Raw genomic sequence first — 15627 nt, 5'->3', positions numbered from 1 at the left:
ATCAGCACAAAGCTGGCTTCTATGAGGAGGAGGCTAAAGATGTCCCAAATGTCTAACTTTTCTAACTGCTATACCACTCCATCATCTCTAACATCAACTACTCCCTCTCGCCTCAGTGCTCTCCTTCCCATCTTTGGGCTCCCTCATTTCTTGCAACATCTCACAGAACTCACGAACCGTATAAAGGAAATGGCTTATGAGGTTTTGGAGGCTGGCAAGCCCCAGATTCGTGGGCCAGGCGTAGACTTCTCCTGGGCCCTCAGTCTCTGCCCAGAGGCACTCAGCTTTCTCACTCTGTGGCCTGGAAAGCCCGCTGCGCCGTCTCCTGTGGGTCTCTGTTGCCAGTTGCTGCTGGGGGGCTCTCCTTCTTTGGGTTCTCCTCTTTGCTCTGGAATTGGCTCTCTTTTAAGGCAAAACTGATCAGTCTCCTTGGTAGGCTACAGTTACCCTATCACCTGGGTAGGAGTTACAAGAAAATGGTACTAAAGGCCACATACAAAAGTAATTAATCTGGGACACTATTCCAAAACTCTGTGTGATGGTTTCTTAAAGGTTAACTACAATATGAAATAAACTGTATCCATGAACTTTCATACTCTGTAATTTTAAAATCCATTGGTCTGTTTTCCACTTTGAATGGATCCTTTATAAATGATTTTGTAACATCATGCATTGGTTATTTGAAGAATATTGGTTCAGTGACCTATGCAGATCATTTTAAATGTTGACGTGGTTTATTATATAATTTCAAAAAATCACATTCATTGACATGATCACTGATCTCATAGAAAAATGGTGATGTGTTGGGAAGCTGTCAAGCTCACTGTGATGGATACAGATGTTCCAAAATTCTGATCATGAACTTTTTCATTATCGCAGTTTTCTTGAAGCAACAGGCTCACTTCTTTTTTTGATAAAGTGTCTGCCAAATACCCAAGTCTGAATAACCATGGTTTATCTGTCAAGTCATTCTTGCAAGTAAAAATAGTATTTTATGAAAAAAAAAAAACAGCCAGTTTAGCTTGCAGCTGAGTCACACAAGTGCTTTTCCTGGAGACGTTGTCCTTTGGTGTGCAGCAGAAGTCCTTAGTGTGTACTTCCCATTTTGTTGCATAATAGATGACTAAAAACATGTGCACTCCAGGGTCAAGATTTAGTAGAATTTGTGTTGGCTGCTTCATCAAGGACATTCTTAGGCGAAACTTTTTTTTTTTTTTTTTAACTGTCGGTGCCTGGCAATAAAGAATACAGTGACTGCTAGTGCATTTTGGTGCCACTGCCTTGATTCATGCTGAGACGCAAGGAGCCTTACCAACCACTGCTTTTGTACTATCAGTGCATATGTGAACACAGTAGAAAAGGCAAATAAATTCTTAATATTATTTAAAAAAATAGTTCTGAAAGGATCTTGAAGGTGCCATTGGACCACACTTTGAGAACCATTGTTTTTAGAGATTCCCCAGATAATAGCATAAAGGAGTCTCTAGGTCTTCAAAGCAAAGGATCAGATCTAGGAAGATACGGAGACTAGTCAAAATTCTACCTGGTGAATCCTGCCCAGCTCCAGCCAGGCTGCCCTTAGGGATACCACTACGGCTTCCATGTGCAAATTCTGTAAGAAATACTTCACATGTCCAGTTCTAGAAAATACTAAAAGGATAGGACTGAAAAGGTAACAGGCACCTGCTTTCTAGAATTAGATCTAGGTGAGGCTCACAAGGAAACCCTGGTGGCGTAGTGGTTAAGTGCTACGGCTGCTAACCAAGGGATTGGCAGTTCGAATCCACCAGGCGCTCCTTGGAAGCTCTATGGGGCAGTTCTGCTCCGTCCTATAGGGTCGCTATGAGTCAGAATTGACTCGAGGGCACTGGTTGTACTGGGTAATGCTCACTAATAATTATCATAGAGCTACCGTGTGCCAGGAATAGTATTTTATTTGTAATATCTCATTTAATCTTCATAACATTTTGTTGAGGTAGGCGTGATTACACGTACTTTACAGTGAGAAAGCTGAGGCTTGAGGAAGTTAAATACCTCACCTAGTTCATTGAATTAAACTAAATCATGGAGCCTTTCTGGGCTTACTGATGTGTAAGAATGATGACTTATGTCTATTCAAGATTGCTTTTACTTTGGATTATCCCCAAAGCAAATATTCAGTAATCCAAAGCATGTACATAAGCCACAGATGCTCCCTGTTGCTTCCCTTATTTTCTCATGGATGTGCCTCAGGACACGAGCCTAGGCAGCCTCGGCAGATTGGCCTTCTCACCAGTCAGAAGAGTTTGCTGTCACCAGCCACACCGGCATGCAAAACCAACTCGTATTACCATATGCTACAGCAGTTCTGCTACTCAACAAGCTTTATCACCCAGGTATAATGTCCAGGTTCTAAGCCTTGAATTGCCAGCACTGGGGGAAGCTTCCCTTTTCTGAGCCTGGGCTGTTGGACCTAGGAGTTTACCATTTATGTTCAGCCACCCACTAAAAAGTGACAGGCCTTGGAATCAAACTCAGTCATGACTAACTCACAGTCCTTGCCCTTAACCAGTATAACATGCTGCTTTTTCCAGACTCAGGGGACTAGTACATGGGCCTGTATTTTCATCCTTTATTGGGTGTATCCCAGTTAAAAATCTTACCCTGCCAACTCTCTTTCCTTGATAGCTTTTGACTGACTAGCACTGACTGAGAGTGCTAAGACGAAGATTGGCAAGATTAGTAAGATTTAAGGGAGTGTTTTCCAGATTCAATATTGCTATTTTAAATCTTGTCTAGGGAAATTATTAACTAATTTCTTCTGTACCTTTTAAAAATTAAAACATAATTCATACTATCAGAACTTACTTTTGCTTCCTAGAAGCAAAAAGCAATTCCTACTTGGATTTGAAGCCAATATAAGAAAAAATGTGAGTAGAAAGAACAGTCTACCTCAAGTTTTTGCTTTCTTATTTATTATATTTTTATAATTCAGGAAATTAATGTAGACCAGTGGTTCTCAACAGGGGACAGCCACTCCCGAGGGGATATTTGAAAATATGTTTATACGTTGTAGAGATTGGCTGCCAAAATGACTGCAGGTGCTACTGGTGGGGAATAAGTTTAAACTACCTATACTGTGTAGGGGAAACCCTGGTGGCATAGTGGTTAAGAGCTACAGCTGCTAACCGAAAGGTTGGCCATTCAAATCCACCAGGCACTCCTCGGAAACTATATGGGGCAGTTCTACTCTGTCCTTTAGGGTCGCTATGAGTTGGAATCAACTTGACGGCAGTGGGTGGGATACTGTGTAGGACAGTCTTACACAACATCAATAAATCTAATCTGAAATGTCAGTAACATTCCCCCTGAGAAACTTACAGATGAAAATTCATGACGCATGAAGTAACACAGGTGGCACCAAGGAGTAACAAAGCCATGTGGATCAATATTACCTGATGGTTGACATGGGGGAAATGCCATTTTTCAAATGTATTCTTCACTGCCACTTTTATACGCTCATATACCATGCTTTCTCTTTGCCTCCATCTTTACCTTTTCATAGCTTAGTTTTTGGCATCTCAGGTAACTTTTTTCTTTATATTCATATCCGTATGCTTTTAAATCTCTGTGTTCTCCTTCCCAGCTTCTGTCTCTGTAAAGTGGGAGAGAATGTGGTATAGTAGAAAGAGCGTTGAACTACAAGTTAGGTAGCTTTCATTCTAATTGAGGCTCTGCCAGTAGGTAGCTCTCACTTACCCGATGAAGGCCTAAGTTTTCTCATTTGTAAAATTAGTGGCTTGGGCTCCATGATTTCTGAGGTCCCTTTTAGCTCTCATGGGCTGCATGCCTTGTGATTGAAAGTGCAAACTACTGTAGCATCAGGTAGATAAAGACTCAAATCTGCTGTACAGCTTATTAGCTGTGTCATCATGGGGAAGGTTACTTCACTTACATGCCTCAGTTTTCTCAGCTGTAGAATGGGGATTATAATAGTTCCTACTTCATAAAATTGTCGTGAGGAGTAATTGAGGAATACTGTGTGGATAAGTGACTTAATACAGGGCAAGAATTTAATGACTGTTAGCTTCTGTTTGCCTCAGAAAAATATTATCCAAAAATGACACTACTCATAGTTGATAAATGCAAAAGAATTTTGATTACACATGTACATCAAGGGAAGAAGTCCCAATTTAAAAAGAAAAATAAGATTGTCAAAAAGACCTTTTCAGAGAAGAGTAGATCTCTGTAAGTTGGGATCTTTGGAAAAGGCTTTATGAAGGAGACAAGGCTTAATGGCTTTTCAAGGATGGTTGGATTTGTATGGCAAGGGGAAGAAATCCTGTACTTCAGTATGCTGTCAGTCTGGAAAAGGTATCATGAACAAAGACTTGAAGTAATTAATAATTAGTAGTTGGAGGAATTAATATGACGAATGTAGGGATCTTGCTAGGGAAAAGATTCCATAGTGGGTATGTTTATTAAATGTGATGAGACTTGAATGCCAGGCTGAAGGATTAATATTATTAGTAGTAGGTAGTAAGAAACTACTGGAAGTTTTTGGGTTTTGTTTTTGTTTCTTTAATAGCGCATTGATTCAGTGCATTTGAATCAGCCCTGTGTTTGACAGGCTAATAATCATAGTTGAAAAGTTCAGATTCTACAGTTTGACCAAGGCAGTCATAGAAGCTTAGTAGACACATCCAAACTCCCATAGGGATCGAGTTACTGCGTTGAGGGCTGGGGACCGTGGTGGTCTCGGGGAACATCTAACTCAGTTGGCATAACAGTTTATAAGGAAATGTTCTACATCCTACTTTGATGAGTAGCATCTGGGGTCTTAAAAGCTTGTGAGTGGCCATGTAAGCTACATCTACTGGCCCCACTCCATTTGGAGTAAGGAAGAATGAGGAAAACCAAAGATACTGGGAAAGATTAGTCCAGAGGACTCATAGACCACAACTACCACAGCCTCCACCAGACTGAGTCCAGGACAGCTAGATGCCACCACTGACTGCTCTGATAAGGATCGCAATAGAGGGTCCCAGACAGAGCTGGACAAAAATGTAGAAGAAATTGAAGCTCACACAAAAAGACCATACTAGCTGTTCTGATGGAGACTGGAGAAACCCTGGGAGTTTGGCTCCTGGATACCGTTCTAACTCAGTACTGAAGCCACTCCTGAGGTTCACTCTTGAGCCAAAAGCTAGACAGGCCCATAAAACAAACTGTAATACACGCAGCTCAACCATGTATACGAGACTAAACGGGCACACCGCCTAGGTGCGAGGGTGAGAAGGCAGGAGGGGACAGGGAAAAAAACAAAAACCAAACCCACTGCCGTCAACAGGAAAGGTGGACAAATGGAAATGGGGAACCCAAGGTCAAGGAAGGGAGAATGTTGATACGTTGCAGGGTTGGCAGCCAATGTCACGAAACAGTACGTGTATTCATTGTTTAATGAGAAACTCATTTGCTCTGTAAACCTTCACCTAAAGCACAATTAAAAAAAAAAAAAAAGCTCAGGCTCTAAGTGTCAAAAAGGCACTGCTCCAACATTTTTAGTTTTAGAGTATAGCAACTTGAAACACTAAATCTGGTTCAGGAAGAGAACAGATGCCAAACTGAGAATTAACACTGATGAAACTAGAAGGTAAATACTATTTTTTAAGCATCAGATCACAGTTCATATTTTTCTTACAAAGGAAAAGCAACAGGATCTTTAATTTCGTTGTTAAAATTGCTCCATCGACTGAAAATAAGAATGGGAGTGCTGTACAAGCAGGGTGACCAGGTTCTGCTGTACTGGAGATTTCTGTTGATAAAATGGCTTTGTGTATAAAAGCCTCTCAGTTCACATGGATCTTGTTTCAGTCATGGTAGAAAAGAAGATAACATACATGTGTTATAAAGAAATGAAACAGTTTGAAAACGTGATCCCGACTGTGTCATCAGCCTGGGCTGGCAGACAGTTAGCTAGCTGTAGGTAAGTCAGAGGTGTTGCCGTGTGAAACGTGAGTCGGAGACATCAGGTATACGTAGCCTAATGACTTGAGCTCATTCAGGTTACGTTAAAATGCAGTTACTCTTTTAGTGCAACTTGACAGTTTGCCTACTGAGGAATAGAGATCTACTCTAACAATAGGATTTGACTTGTTCATTCTAAGTCTGCCTTGTTATCAAAGAGTTTTTCCTTTTTTTCTCTCTTTTTTGGGTCAGAGTTCCAGTTGAGCCATCTTCTGTCTTGTCACTTTCGCCAAGTCACAACCAGGTAACTTTGAGAATACTGTAGGGTTTTTTTGTTTTAGTTTTTGTATTTTTTTAACTGAAATGTTTTTCTTCTTTTGCAGTACTTAAATTGCCATTCATTGACAGATATCTGTAAACTTTACTACCTGTCACCTCTACCATACAGTTAATACAACATGACTACATGATACTTAGCAACAATGTTTTAGACACCAGACAAAAACTAAAACTTTTATGCACACAATGGCCTTATAATACATATGACAACAGTGCAAGGATAGGAAAAGATGAGCCGTGAATTTTAAGAAGCGCCAGATGACTACAGAGAAGGTTGCTTGGGTCAGGTAGTTCCCCAGATTGTTCAGGAGTGTCGATAAGTCGGGCCATATCTCCACTTGCATGTGCACAATGGTACTTTGGTTGCAGCTGTCACACACAGACTTGGAGCTTCATCGGAGAAGAGAGCAGCTAGTGGAGCGCACTCGGAGGGAGGCACAGCGGGCTGCCCTGCAGTACGAGGAGGAAAAGCTGAGGACCAAGCAGATTCAGAGAGAAGCTGTCCTGGACTTTGTCAAGGTGAGTCATAGAGCCCCTTGAATGATGCTTCTCAGGTTCCTGAGAAGTAAGTGCTCGCTTGTTTTGCTGAGACTGTCAGTTTTTAGTGTCTTCACTGAAATAGCAACTTTTAGTTATAGTTTTTTCTCAAAATAAGGAATCTTGACTAAATTGTGTGACTGTCTCCTACTTGTGATTAGCTTGTCCCCACACAGGTAGGCGTGAGGACGCTCAGAAGTCTTGCTCTTTTGACAGGAGTCTCCTCTTAATTAGCAGTTTGTCATTAGACATATCACGTAACTATCCGGCTGCCATGTCCTCAATCTCTGTCATCATAGACAATCTTGATTAATTTTCAAATTAGAGTTTAATCTTGATCTGTTAGTCAAAAAGAACCATTGTAAGTGCTTCAGCAGGAGAAAATATGAGGCGAGAAATACTTGTGAAAAATGGACCTGCTCACATGTAGGAGAGGCTAGGAAGATAGAGACTGGAAGGAGGAAAATGAGACAGAAGGCAATTGCAGCGATGAGGCTAGGACGCAAAATGCAGGAGTAAAACTAGACGATTTCTAAGGTGACTGAGGGGAGCCTGGTGTGCGGCGCTAGGAGCTTGACTTCAGAATGTCTGAACTTGGTTCCGCTTTACCGCTCGCTGTGTGCTCGACTTCACAGAGGTCACTGAGCCATCGTGCATTTCTCGTTTCCTCGTGTGTAATATTTAACTATTAAATGTTAACTGTTTCAGAATTGTTACGGACGCACCTAATGCTTAGTCCCGGCATGGTGGGTGCCGCATCCTCTGCCACCACAGTGGGTTTTATAAATTAGCTGTAAGAGATTTCAAAAGAAGCATCAGCGAGACTTAGGCTTTGTGCATAGGTATGTGATGAGTGTGAAATAAATCACTGAAGATTAGCTTAAAAAAAGATCTCAAAGCTAAGTTTTGAGGCAAAAGGAGTAGTTTTAATGGGAGTCTAGAACTATGGAAAGAGTGTAGTATTTAGAGTCAGAAGACGGAGGCCCACGTCCCTCTGACGGTGCTGATCAGCTTTGTGGCCTTGCTCACGTCACATCACCTCTCTCACCCTGACCTGCCTTATCTTTAAATGGGCGTGGTGGTTACAATTATTTATCTCCTAGAGTAAGAGAAAGAATCACTTGACATACTATATATAAGAACATATTGTCAAACACTGACTACACAGATTTTATGATATTTGATATAAAAGAAATCGGCAAATTGGGGAAAGAGGCAGTTAGTATAGGAAGTTGGGAGTTTGTTTTTGGATATGTTGCATACGAGGTGACATTGGGGTTTCAAAGTAGAGAATTTCCATAGGCAGTTGGAAATACAAACCTGAAATTTGGGTGGTAGGAGAGAGCTGAAACTGAAGTGACATTTGAAGCCATGGTTGGTGAGATCACCCCTCGGATTGTGAATGTGTTTGTTTACACGCAGTTTTTGCTTCTGTTTATAGATGTTTGTAGATATGGCAGACCTGGTGGCACAGTGGTTAAGTGCTGCGGCTGCCAACCAAAAGGTCGGCAGCTTGAATCCACCAGCTGCTCCTCGGAAACCCTGTAGGGCAGTTTTATTCTATCCTATAGGGTTGCTATGAGTTGGAATTGACTTGACGGCACACAACAACACAGAATAGATATATGAAAATACTCTTCATCAGGTTGTTGTTTTTCCTCATTTAAATTGTAAGATATTTAAGGGAAGGGGCAACATCTCTTCACCAGTAAATCTAGAAAAGTATTATACACAGGAGATACAGAAATTAATGTGAATGATTATTTTAGTAAATACATTTCTAGTTTTCAAGGTTCTAACCAAATTGCCTTTTTTGGGGGGGGTTCGCGGGTGTACAGCAAAAAGCGTCACAAAGTCCACAGAAACAGCCCCCCTTAGATGCTGAGGTAAGTCTATGTAATCACCTTTCCTTTGGAATTTATTACTATTGCCATGGAAATGAAATGCTTTACATGTGTTTTCAGTGATCAAAATTTTGCCATTTTTCTTTCTTCCCCCTCACAAAACTCTGTTTTTGAGGGAAAAGACAACCCAGGCCCGAAAGTTTATCAGAACCTCTAGAGGAGGTCTTTTAAAATCTCTACATATCCACCTGGGGATCATTTTGCCTCCCTTCCCCCAGAACCATTTTAGAAGCATGCTGTGTGAAGGGAGCGGCATGGTGGCTGTAACTGGCCTGTATGAATGACGCATTGCTGTTAGCATTGACAGTAAACAAAAAAGATTGTACATAGCACCTCAGCTTCCATGGTCATTTCCTAAGTATGTGTGTGTTGATTATGCTTTGTACATATGGATTTTATAATATTAAGTAGTATATTTTCATTACAAGATGTAAAATAATTGCTTAGCCTTTTAAAAATTAATGCCCTTATTTTGATCTGATTAAAATGAAGCTTACTAAATGCATATTTTTATTGTAGTTGGCTTTTCATTCAAGGCTTTGAACTGGTTTGCTCCGGTTCAAACCCCTGTTGAGAATTTACATTTCTAACAAGTTCTCAGGCGCTGCTAGTGCTGCTGGTTAGGGATCAATTCTGAGAACCTCTAGCTGAGCAGTGGTTCTCAAAATTTATCACACGTATGTGAAAGTGTAGATTCTGATCAGGCTATCTGGGGTGGAAATACAAATCCTCAGCGGGGGTTTGAACCAGTTTGAAGCCCTGTTTTCATTAACCATTTTCTTTACCTTCCCATTTCTTCAATTTGTAATTATTACTTCCTTTAAAAAGGCATTAAGGTATATTTTCACATGAATTTGAACTCTACTTTTTATAAAATAACTTATTTGAAAACCTAACGCAGTGGGGCTGTACAAGCATCTATTTCCAGCACAGTGTTTTTAAAGCACAAGTGTTTCTGGCATGGGCAAATGGTATTGTTTGAAATGTTTTAAATAAGCCAGTATAAAGTTTTTGTTTACTTATATGGGAACGTTATAATACCTGAAAGATTCACTCACACGTTTTCACTTGTCTTTTCTTCACGTGGTAATAACTCTGTACAAACTTTTTACAACCAAAGTTTGATAAGTTTAATACAGTTTACCTTTTTTGCCCCAGTATTTCCTTCTTGAAGGTGGTTTTAGGTAATTTATTATCTAAAAACTAAAGCTTCTCTGGAAAATAAGATGTACAACTTTAAAAAATTTTTAACTCTAGTTTTGTCTGGAAAGGATAATGAAGAGATGCCTACACTGAAAATCATGACTCTTAGACTTAATTGTTCAAAAAAAAAAAAAAATTTTTTTTTTTTTTAAATAGTATTAGTTTTGGTGAAAGTGTTTACACAGCAAGTTAGGTTCCCATTTGCCAATTTCCACACAAACTGTTCAGTGACAGTAGTTACAGTTATCACGATCTGTCAACATTGTTATTTTTTTTTGAACAGTTTCTACATGTACAGCTTAGTGACATTGATTATATTCTTTGAGTTGTACAACCGTTCTCACCCTCCTTTTCTCAGTTGTTCTCCTTCATTAATATAAACTCACTGCCCCCTAAGGTTCCTGTCTCATTTTTTGAGTTGCTGTTGCCAATTTAATCCCATGTAGATAGTTCTTAAAAGTATATAATGCTCAAGGCAGACATTTTTAACTAGTAAAGCTAAACAATTGTTTGGTTTTAAGAAGACTTCAGGGGATATTTTTGGTTGAAGATTTAAATGTTATCTCTGGGCAGTAGTTTCAGGGGTTCATCCAGACTCCATAGCTCCAGGAAGTCTGGAATCTATGAGAATTAGAAATTCTGTTCTGCATTTTCTTCCTTTTGATCAGAGTTCTTCTTTGGAATCTTTGATCAAAATATTTAGCGATGGTAGCTGGGCACCATCCAATTGTTCTGGTCTCATGGCAAAGGAGGCAGTTGTTCATGGAGGCATTAGCCACACATTTCATACCCTCCTCTTATTCCTGACTGCTCTTCTGTTGCACTGGGTGAATGGAGACCAGTTGTTGTGCGTTGAATGGCCGCCTGCAAGCTTTTAAGACCCCAGGCACTATGCCATACATTAGGATCTAGAAGAGAAGCACTAAACATGGTATTAGGCCAATTACCTGGGATGTCGCATGAAACCATAACGTTAAACTCCACACCAAGGAACCAGATCCCATGAGGTGTTCGGTTGTACATACGCGGCCTCAGCATTATTAGTTTTGTTACAGATTCACTAAATGACCACAAATTCTTTGTTTTTGCTTCATCTATACTGCAGTTTTTTCTTTGTGAACAGAGAATAATCCCTGTTCCCTCTTTGCTTTAGAAGGTTTTTAGGCATTAAGATCATATTTGAAGTTGTTTAAACTCTTTGGAAGAAAATCACTGTTTGGAGTGAACTTATTAGCTTTTATGGCACGTGATTTCCAGATGATGGTGAATGTGGTCCTCTACGTCAGCATCTTTGCAAATATGTTGTAAACGTCTCTTTCCCTGTGTGTATTTGTGAAATTGATTGTGTGTGCACAGTTTGTTTTTGACGTTGCTTCATTTTTCTCCACCTCTCCAGTGTCCTTTCCCATCCAGAAGGTCTCAGCACACTGATGATAGTGCCTTGCTAGTGGTAAGAGCTTTGCAAAAAACGGAGTTTGAAATTGCTGTATCTAGAGATTGAAGAATAGCTATTGCACTTTTCACTTAGAAATGATTTAATATCATAAAACATGATGAGTATCATTACTAAATGCTTTACACGTAGCTGTAACTCTTCCCTACCTTTCCACTTGTGGTTTACCCAGTGTTCCAGAGCTCCGCAGCTAGGATTCAGATACCTTTGTCAGTGCTTCCAAAAGTGAAACATTCGCATTGACTTTGTGTGTGTGTCTGTGTGTAGCATAACACAATATTAGTTTTTATTTTTAATGTTGTTTCGGGATCCAGGTGCACTTACTCTGTTAATTTGACCCATGAGTCACCTGTGTAAATGGTTGCCCTACTCTGTGATGTTAATTATACAACTGTATATTTGGCATCGTGTTTTCTCTAGGTAGTTTAAGCTGCTGTAAATCCCAGACTCAGGCAGATGTTAAATACTTACATCTCAAAATTATTCCTCCATGTCCGTTTTGTAAACTCAGGAATACAGGGGCTAGAATGCTGTTGGTCCTTTTCAACACTGATTTCCTTGCAGTGCCTGTTTCATCAGCTGAAAATGAATGTAGCATAAGAGCTTTATTACTTACTTTTCTCAGCCTTGCAAGAGAATTCTAACCACTTGCAGAATTGCTTGTCTTATCATGTTTTATGTTATTTTTTGACAGTAGTATTGAAAACTCGCAGTTCAGAAACCTGTTAACTGCTGCCATTGTGTCACCCACTGCGTGAAGTGCATGCTAAAATGCCTGTGTGTTCTGCGCTCCTCATTTCCTTTGAGATGGATAAAGCACATTTTAACTGGGCAGTCTTATAGATGAATACACCACCAGTCTCTGGAGTTTTAGAGGGAGTTAATTGGTATAAGAAACAAATAAGCAAATAATTTAAATTCATGCAGGAAAATACTAGAGTTTCTGATGATCCACATACTTTACCAGAATTGCCTCATTCACTCCTCAAAACAAACAGGTGGGAAGTTTTATAACCATTTTACAAATGACTGCTGAAGGCATAGAATGGTTACAGGACGCGTACAAGGTCACGTAGCAAGTAAGTGCAAGGCTGGCCTTGAGTCTAGATCTGGCTGCTGGAGAATGTACACCCTTAAACATCACACTGTACTGCTTCCCTTACTGTAGTTGGAGACAGTTAAGGAAACTGAAGATGAGATTTAAGAACACATGTAGTAAGTGATATGTCCAGACTCTTGTCGAGGAAAAAAATGAAATTTGGAAAAACAAGCAAAAACTCTTCAGCATGCAATTTAAAATGGCTTCCAGCCATTTATCGAAATGATGCACTTGTATTTAGTTATCAGTATACACATCTGGTCTAAATTAGATGGCTTTTTAAAGCAAGGATCGTGTCTCACATTTCTTGGTATGCCAAGTAGTAGCCAACACTATCTTTTGAGTCGTATTTTAAATCATACCCCTGACCAGTTCAAAACTACTCTTCAGAGGCTTCATATTGCTTTTAAAAGACGGTCCAAGCTTCTCAACACGGTGTACAAGCTCCTACACATTCCGGCTGCTGTCAGCTTCACCAGTCTTGTCTCTAGACTCATGCTATGCCAGCATCTTTTCAGCTCTACAAATACGGTGAACCCTTGAGAGGCCTGGCCGCCTACTTCAAAAAATCAGCCATTAAAACCTTAGGGGGCACAGCTGTACTGTGACACACATCGGGTTGCCGTGAGTCACAACTGACTCAGTGGCAGCTGGCTTCCCACCTCAGGACCTTTGCAAATGCTGTTCCCTCCGCATGGAATGCCCCTTCCTCCCTGCATATACACCTTGGTTAACTCCTACCCAGCTGTCAGGTAGCAGCCTAAATGTCACATCTTTAGAATGGCCTTTCTTCAAACTCTGCCCCCCCAAATCAAATTTATGTCTCTGCAGTTAACTTTTTCTCTCTGTAGTACTTTTATTTGGATGTTTCTGTCTTTCCCCTGTTAGATTACTGTAAGCGTCATGGGCCCAAGGGCATGACCTATTGTGTTTACCTTTGTATACCCATCCCCACCGTAGTTTCTGGAGTATATCGTGTGCCCAGTATTTCTTGAGTGAACGTATGTGCTGTGAATTTAGCAAATGTGCAGTAAATTGGTTCCTGTTGAAAAGGTCTGATGATACAGTGAGATAACTGCTGAATTTGATTTAAAGACATTGAAATGTAGCGTTTGAAATACTATTAATATTTAACATCAGCCACACTAACATCCTCTTACGACCACCCTTCAAGTTCATGGTGATTACATCTATGTATCAGGAGCCCTGGTGGTGCAATGCTTAGCTCGGCTCCTAACCGGAAGGTCACTGGTTCCAGCCCACCAGCTGTTCCACCAGAGAAAGCTGTGGCAGTCTGCTCCTCTGAAGATTTACAGCCGTGGAAGCCCTATGGGGCAGTTCTACTCTGTTCTATAGGGTCGCTATGAATCTGCTTTATAAGAGTATCTAGGCCGTTAAACTTCCTCGTTCCTCCACTTTTTTTCTTTTGCCAACATAATGGCTTCGAGCCTTTTTGTATTTGACATTGGCAGTAATTTTAGTCCTTTTGATTAAGGAGGCACAGGAAGTCTAACAGGTGAAGCATAATACAGTGTATTACTGTTGTGATGGCCTTGTTTTTTGATACCGTGTTTATTTCTTTGTTTTTCTGCCTTAAAGGTAGCTTATGTTGTAGTAATTTCCTTAACTATTGCATATTATGTTTTAAATGCTTTTTGTCAAAAAAAAAAAAAAAGAGAGACATTGCTTTCTATCAACTCTCACTAAAAATACAAATTGTATTAATTTTATTGGCCTCTGCATACCTTTTTCTAAATGACCACATGTGTTCTTGTTAATTTATTCCATGATTCAGAAATTTGTGATCTACTTTTAAATTATTTAACTTACAAAGGCTTTAGTATCTTTAAGCTTTTAGTATTTTTTTGTTTTAATAGTAAAATCTGTTCACCACACACCTTTCATGAGAGTCCTGTCTTCTCTGATTTCCACTCCCCACCAAATTTTAAAATGGTCATGTTTTGAGCTGATCTTACCTGTAATCAAAATTCTGTACAGTAGATTCTAACATTTAATATCTCCAACTTTTCCTTAGAATTCTTTGCTGGTACAGCATAAATTGCAAAAGCATGCGTTCAGTAAATCTCTAACTTTCTGTAAGGGTTTGGAAGTGCCCTAAGAGAAACCTTTTCTGAGAGTAACTAGTTAGTTGTATGTTGGTTGATGAGAAGGTAAAGGATTCAGAAAGAAGGGCAATTCCACCTTACCCGTCTTGTAGGTCACCTGGACTTCCACAGAAGCTGAAAAGAAATGCTTGTTCATCCTTAGGGCGTGATGTAGAATTTTTAGGTCCTGTCTTTTCATGTCAGAGACTTTAAATTGAATTATAATAAACCTGATTAGGATTAATATTGAAAAAATATTATTCTTATACATGCTGGTTCTGCTCAGTTAAAATTAGCTCTTGAACGGACTTGTTCCCCCCTGCCCCCCTGCCCCGCCTTCATAGGAACAGATCAGGACTTGGTATTTCCTAAAGCTATTTTCCTAAAACTACGATGTTCTCAGTTTTTTGCATAAACGGTAGAAAAACATTTTTAATAAATCATGCCTCTCATTTCTTGATTAACAAACTGTGAAGTATTATGCATATCTTGAAATATATAGGTGAGAAAACGATGTCTTATAAATTATGGGTTTTTCCCGCCAGATACTTTCTTTCTGCCCTATTAGTTAGTATCTTAGTGAACCATTTGAAAGTTGTCAGTGGTCTTTCCTTTTCTGATTTCACTGACCAGATCTGCCTGCCTGACAGTTTGCTAACATAAATGCTGCTTTCTGTTTCTTCTCTTCATCCTGAAATTTAGTCGCTGTCAGGGTTGAATCAAGTGGGCTGTGCTACTCCCCTGCCTCATTCTTCTGCCTTCACACCTCTTAAGGTATCTCTTGTTATTGGAATTCGCCAGGAAATGTGGGGAGGGATGGTATGCAGGGGAGGGCCTGAATTTTCCAGTGGATTGGTCTAACAATTGGAAATCTAGGGTTGCATGAAATACACCTAAGCTTATGAAACTATTTGAGCTTGTTAACACTGATTTCACTTGAAAATTTTGACTATTTTATCATGCCAAAGATGGTTAAAATGCCAGAGATGGTTATAGACAGTTAATTCTTTATATTCAGATTCTGTTTGAAATGTAATCCTA

The 15627-nt window shown here is 39.8% G+C and overlaps 1 protein-coding gene across 14 annotated transcripts in view; it reads left to right on the top strand.

The window, feature by feature from the left end:
- LRCH3 (leucine rich repeats and calponin homology domain containing 3) overlaps positions 1-15627 on the top strand; it is a 120730-nt gene that overhangs the window by 80041 nt on the left and 25062 nt on the right. For 7 of the 14 annotated variants that reach the window (XM_049879088.1, XM_049879021.1, XM_049879039.1 and 4 more), the window contains exons 11-15: positions 6199-6250; positions 6655-6804; positions 8661-8708; positions 11326-11379; positions 15289-15360. In XM_049879088.1, coding sequence (XP_049735045.1) covers positions 6199-6250; positions 6655-6804; positions 8661-8708; positions 11326-11379; positions 15289-15360 — 376 coding nt within the window. The remainder of the gene's footprint in view (positions 1-6198; positions 6251-6654; positions 6805-8660; positions 8709-11325; positions 11380-15288; positions 15361-15627) is intronic. The other 7 variants (XM_049879068.1, XM_049879099.1, XM_049879031.1 and 4 more) reach the window with 3 other exon arrangements.

The sequence above is a fragment of the Elephas maximus genome, chromosome 1, assembly GCF_024166365.1.
Source record: "Elephas maximus indicus isolate mEleMax1 chromosome 1, mEleMax1 primary haplotype, whole genome shotgun sequence".
In the NCBI taxonomy this organism is placed as follows: Eukaryota; Metazoa; Chordata; class Mammalia; order Proboscidea; family Elephantidae; genus Elephas; species Elephas maximus.
Note: the sequence above shows the minus strand (reverse complement) of the source record. Positions and strands in the feature narration are given on the sequence as shown.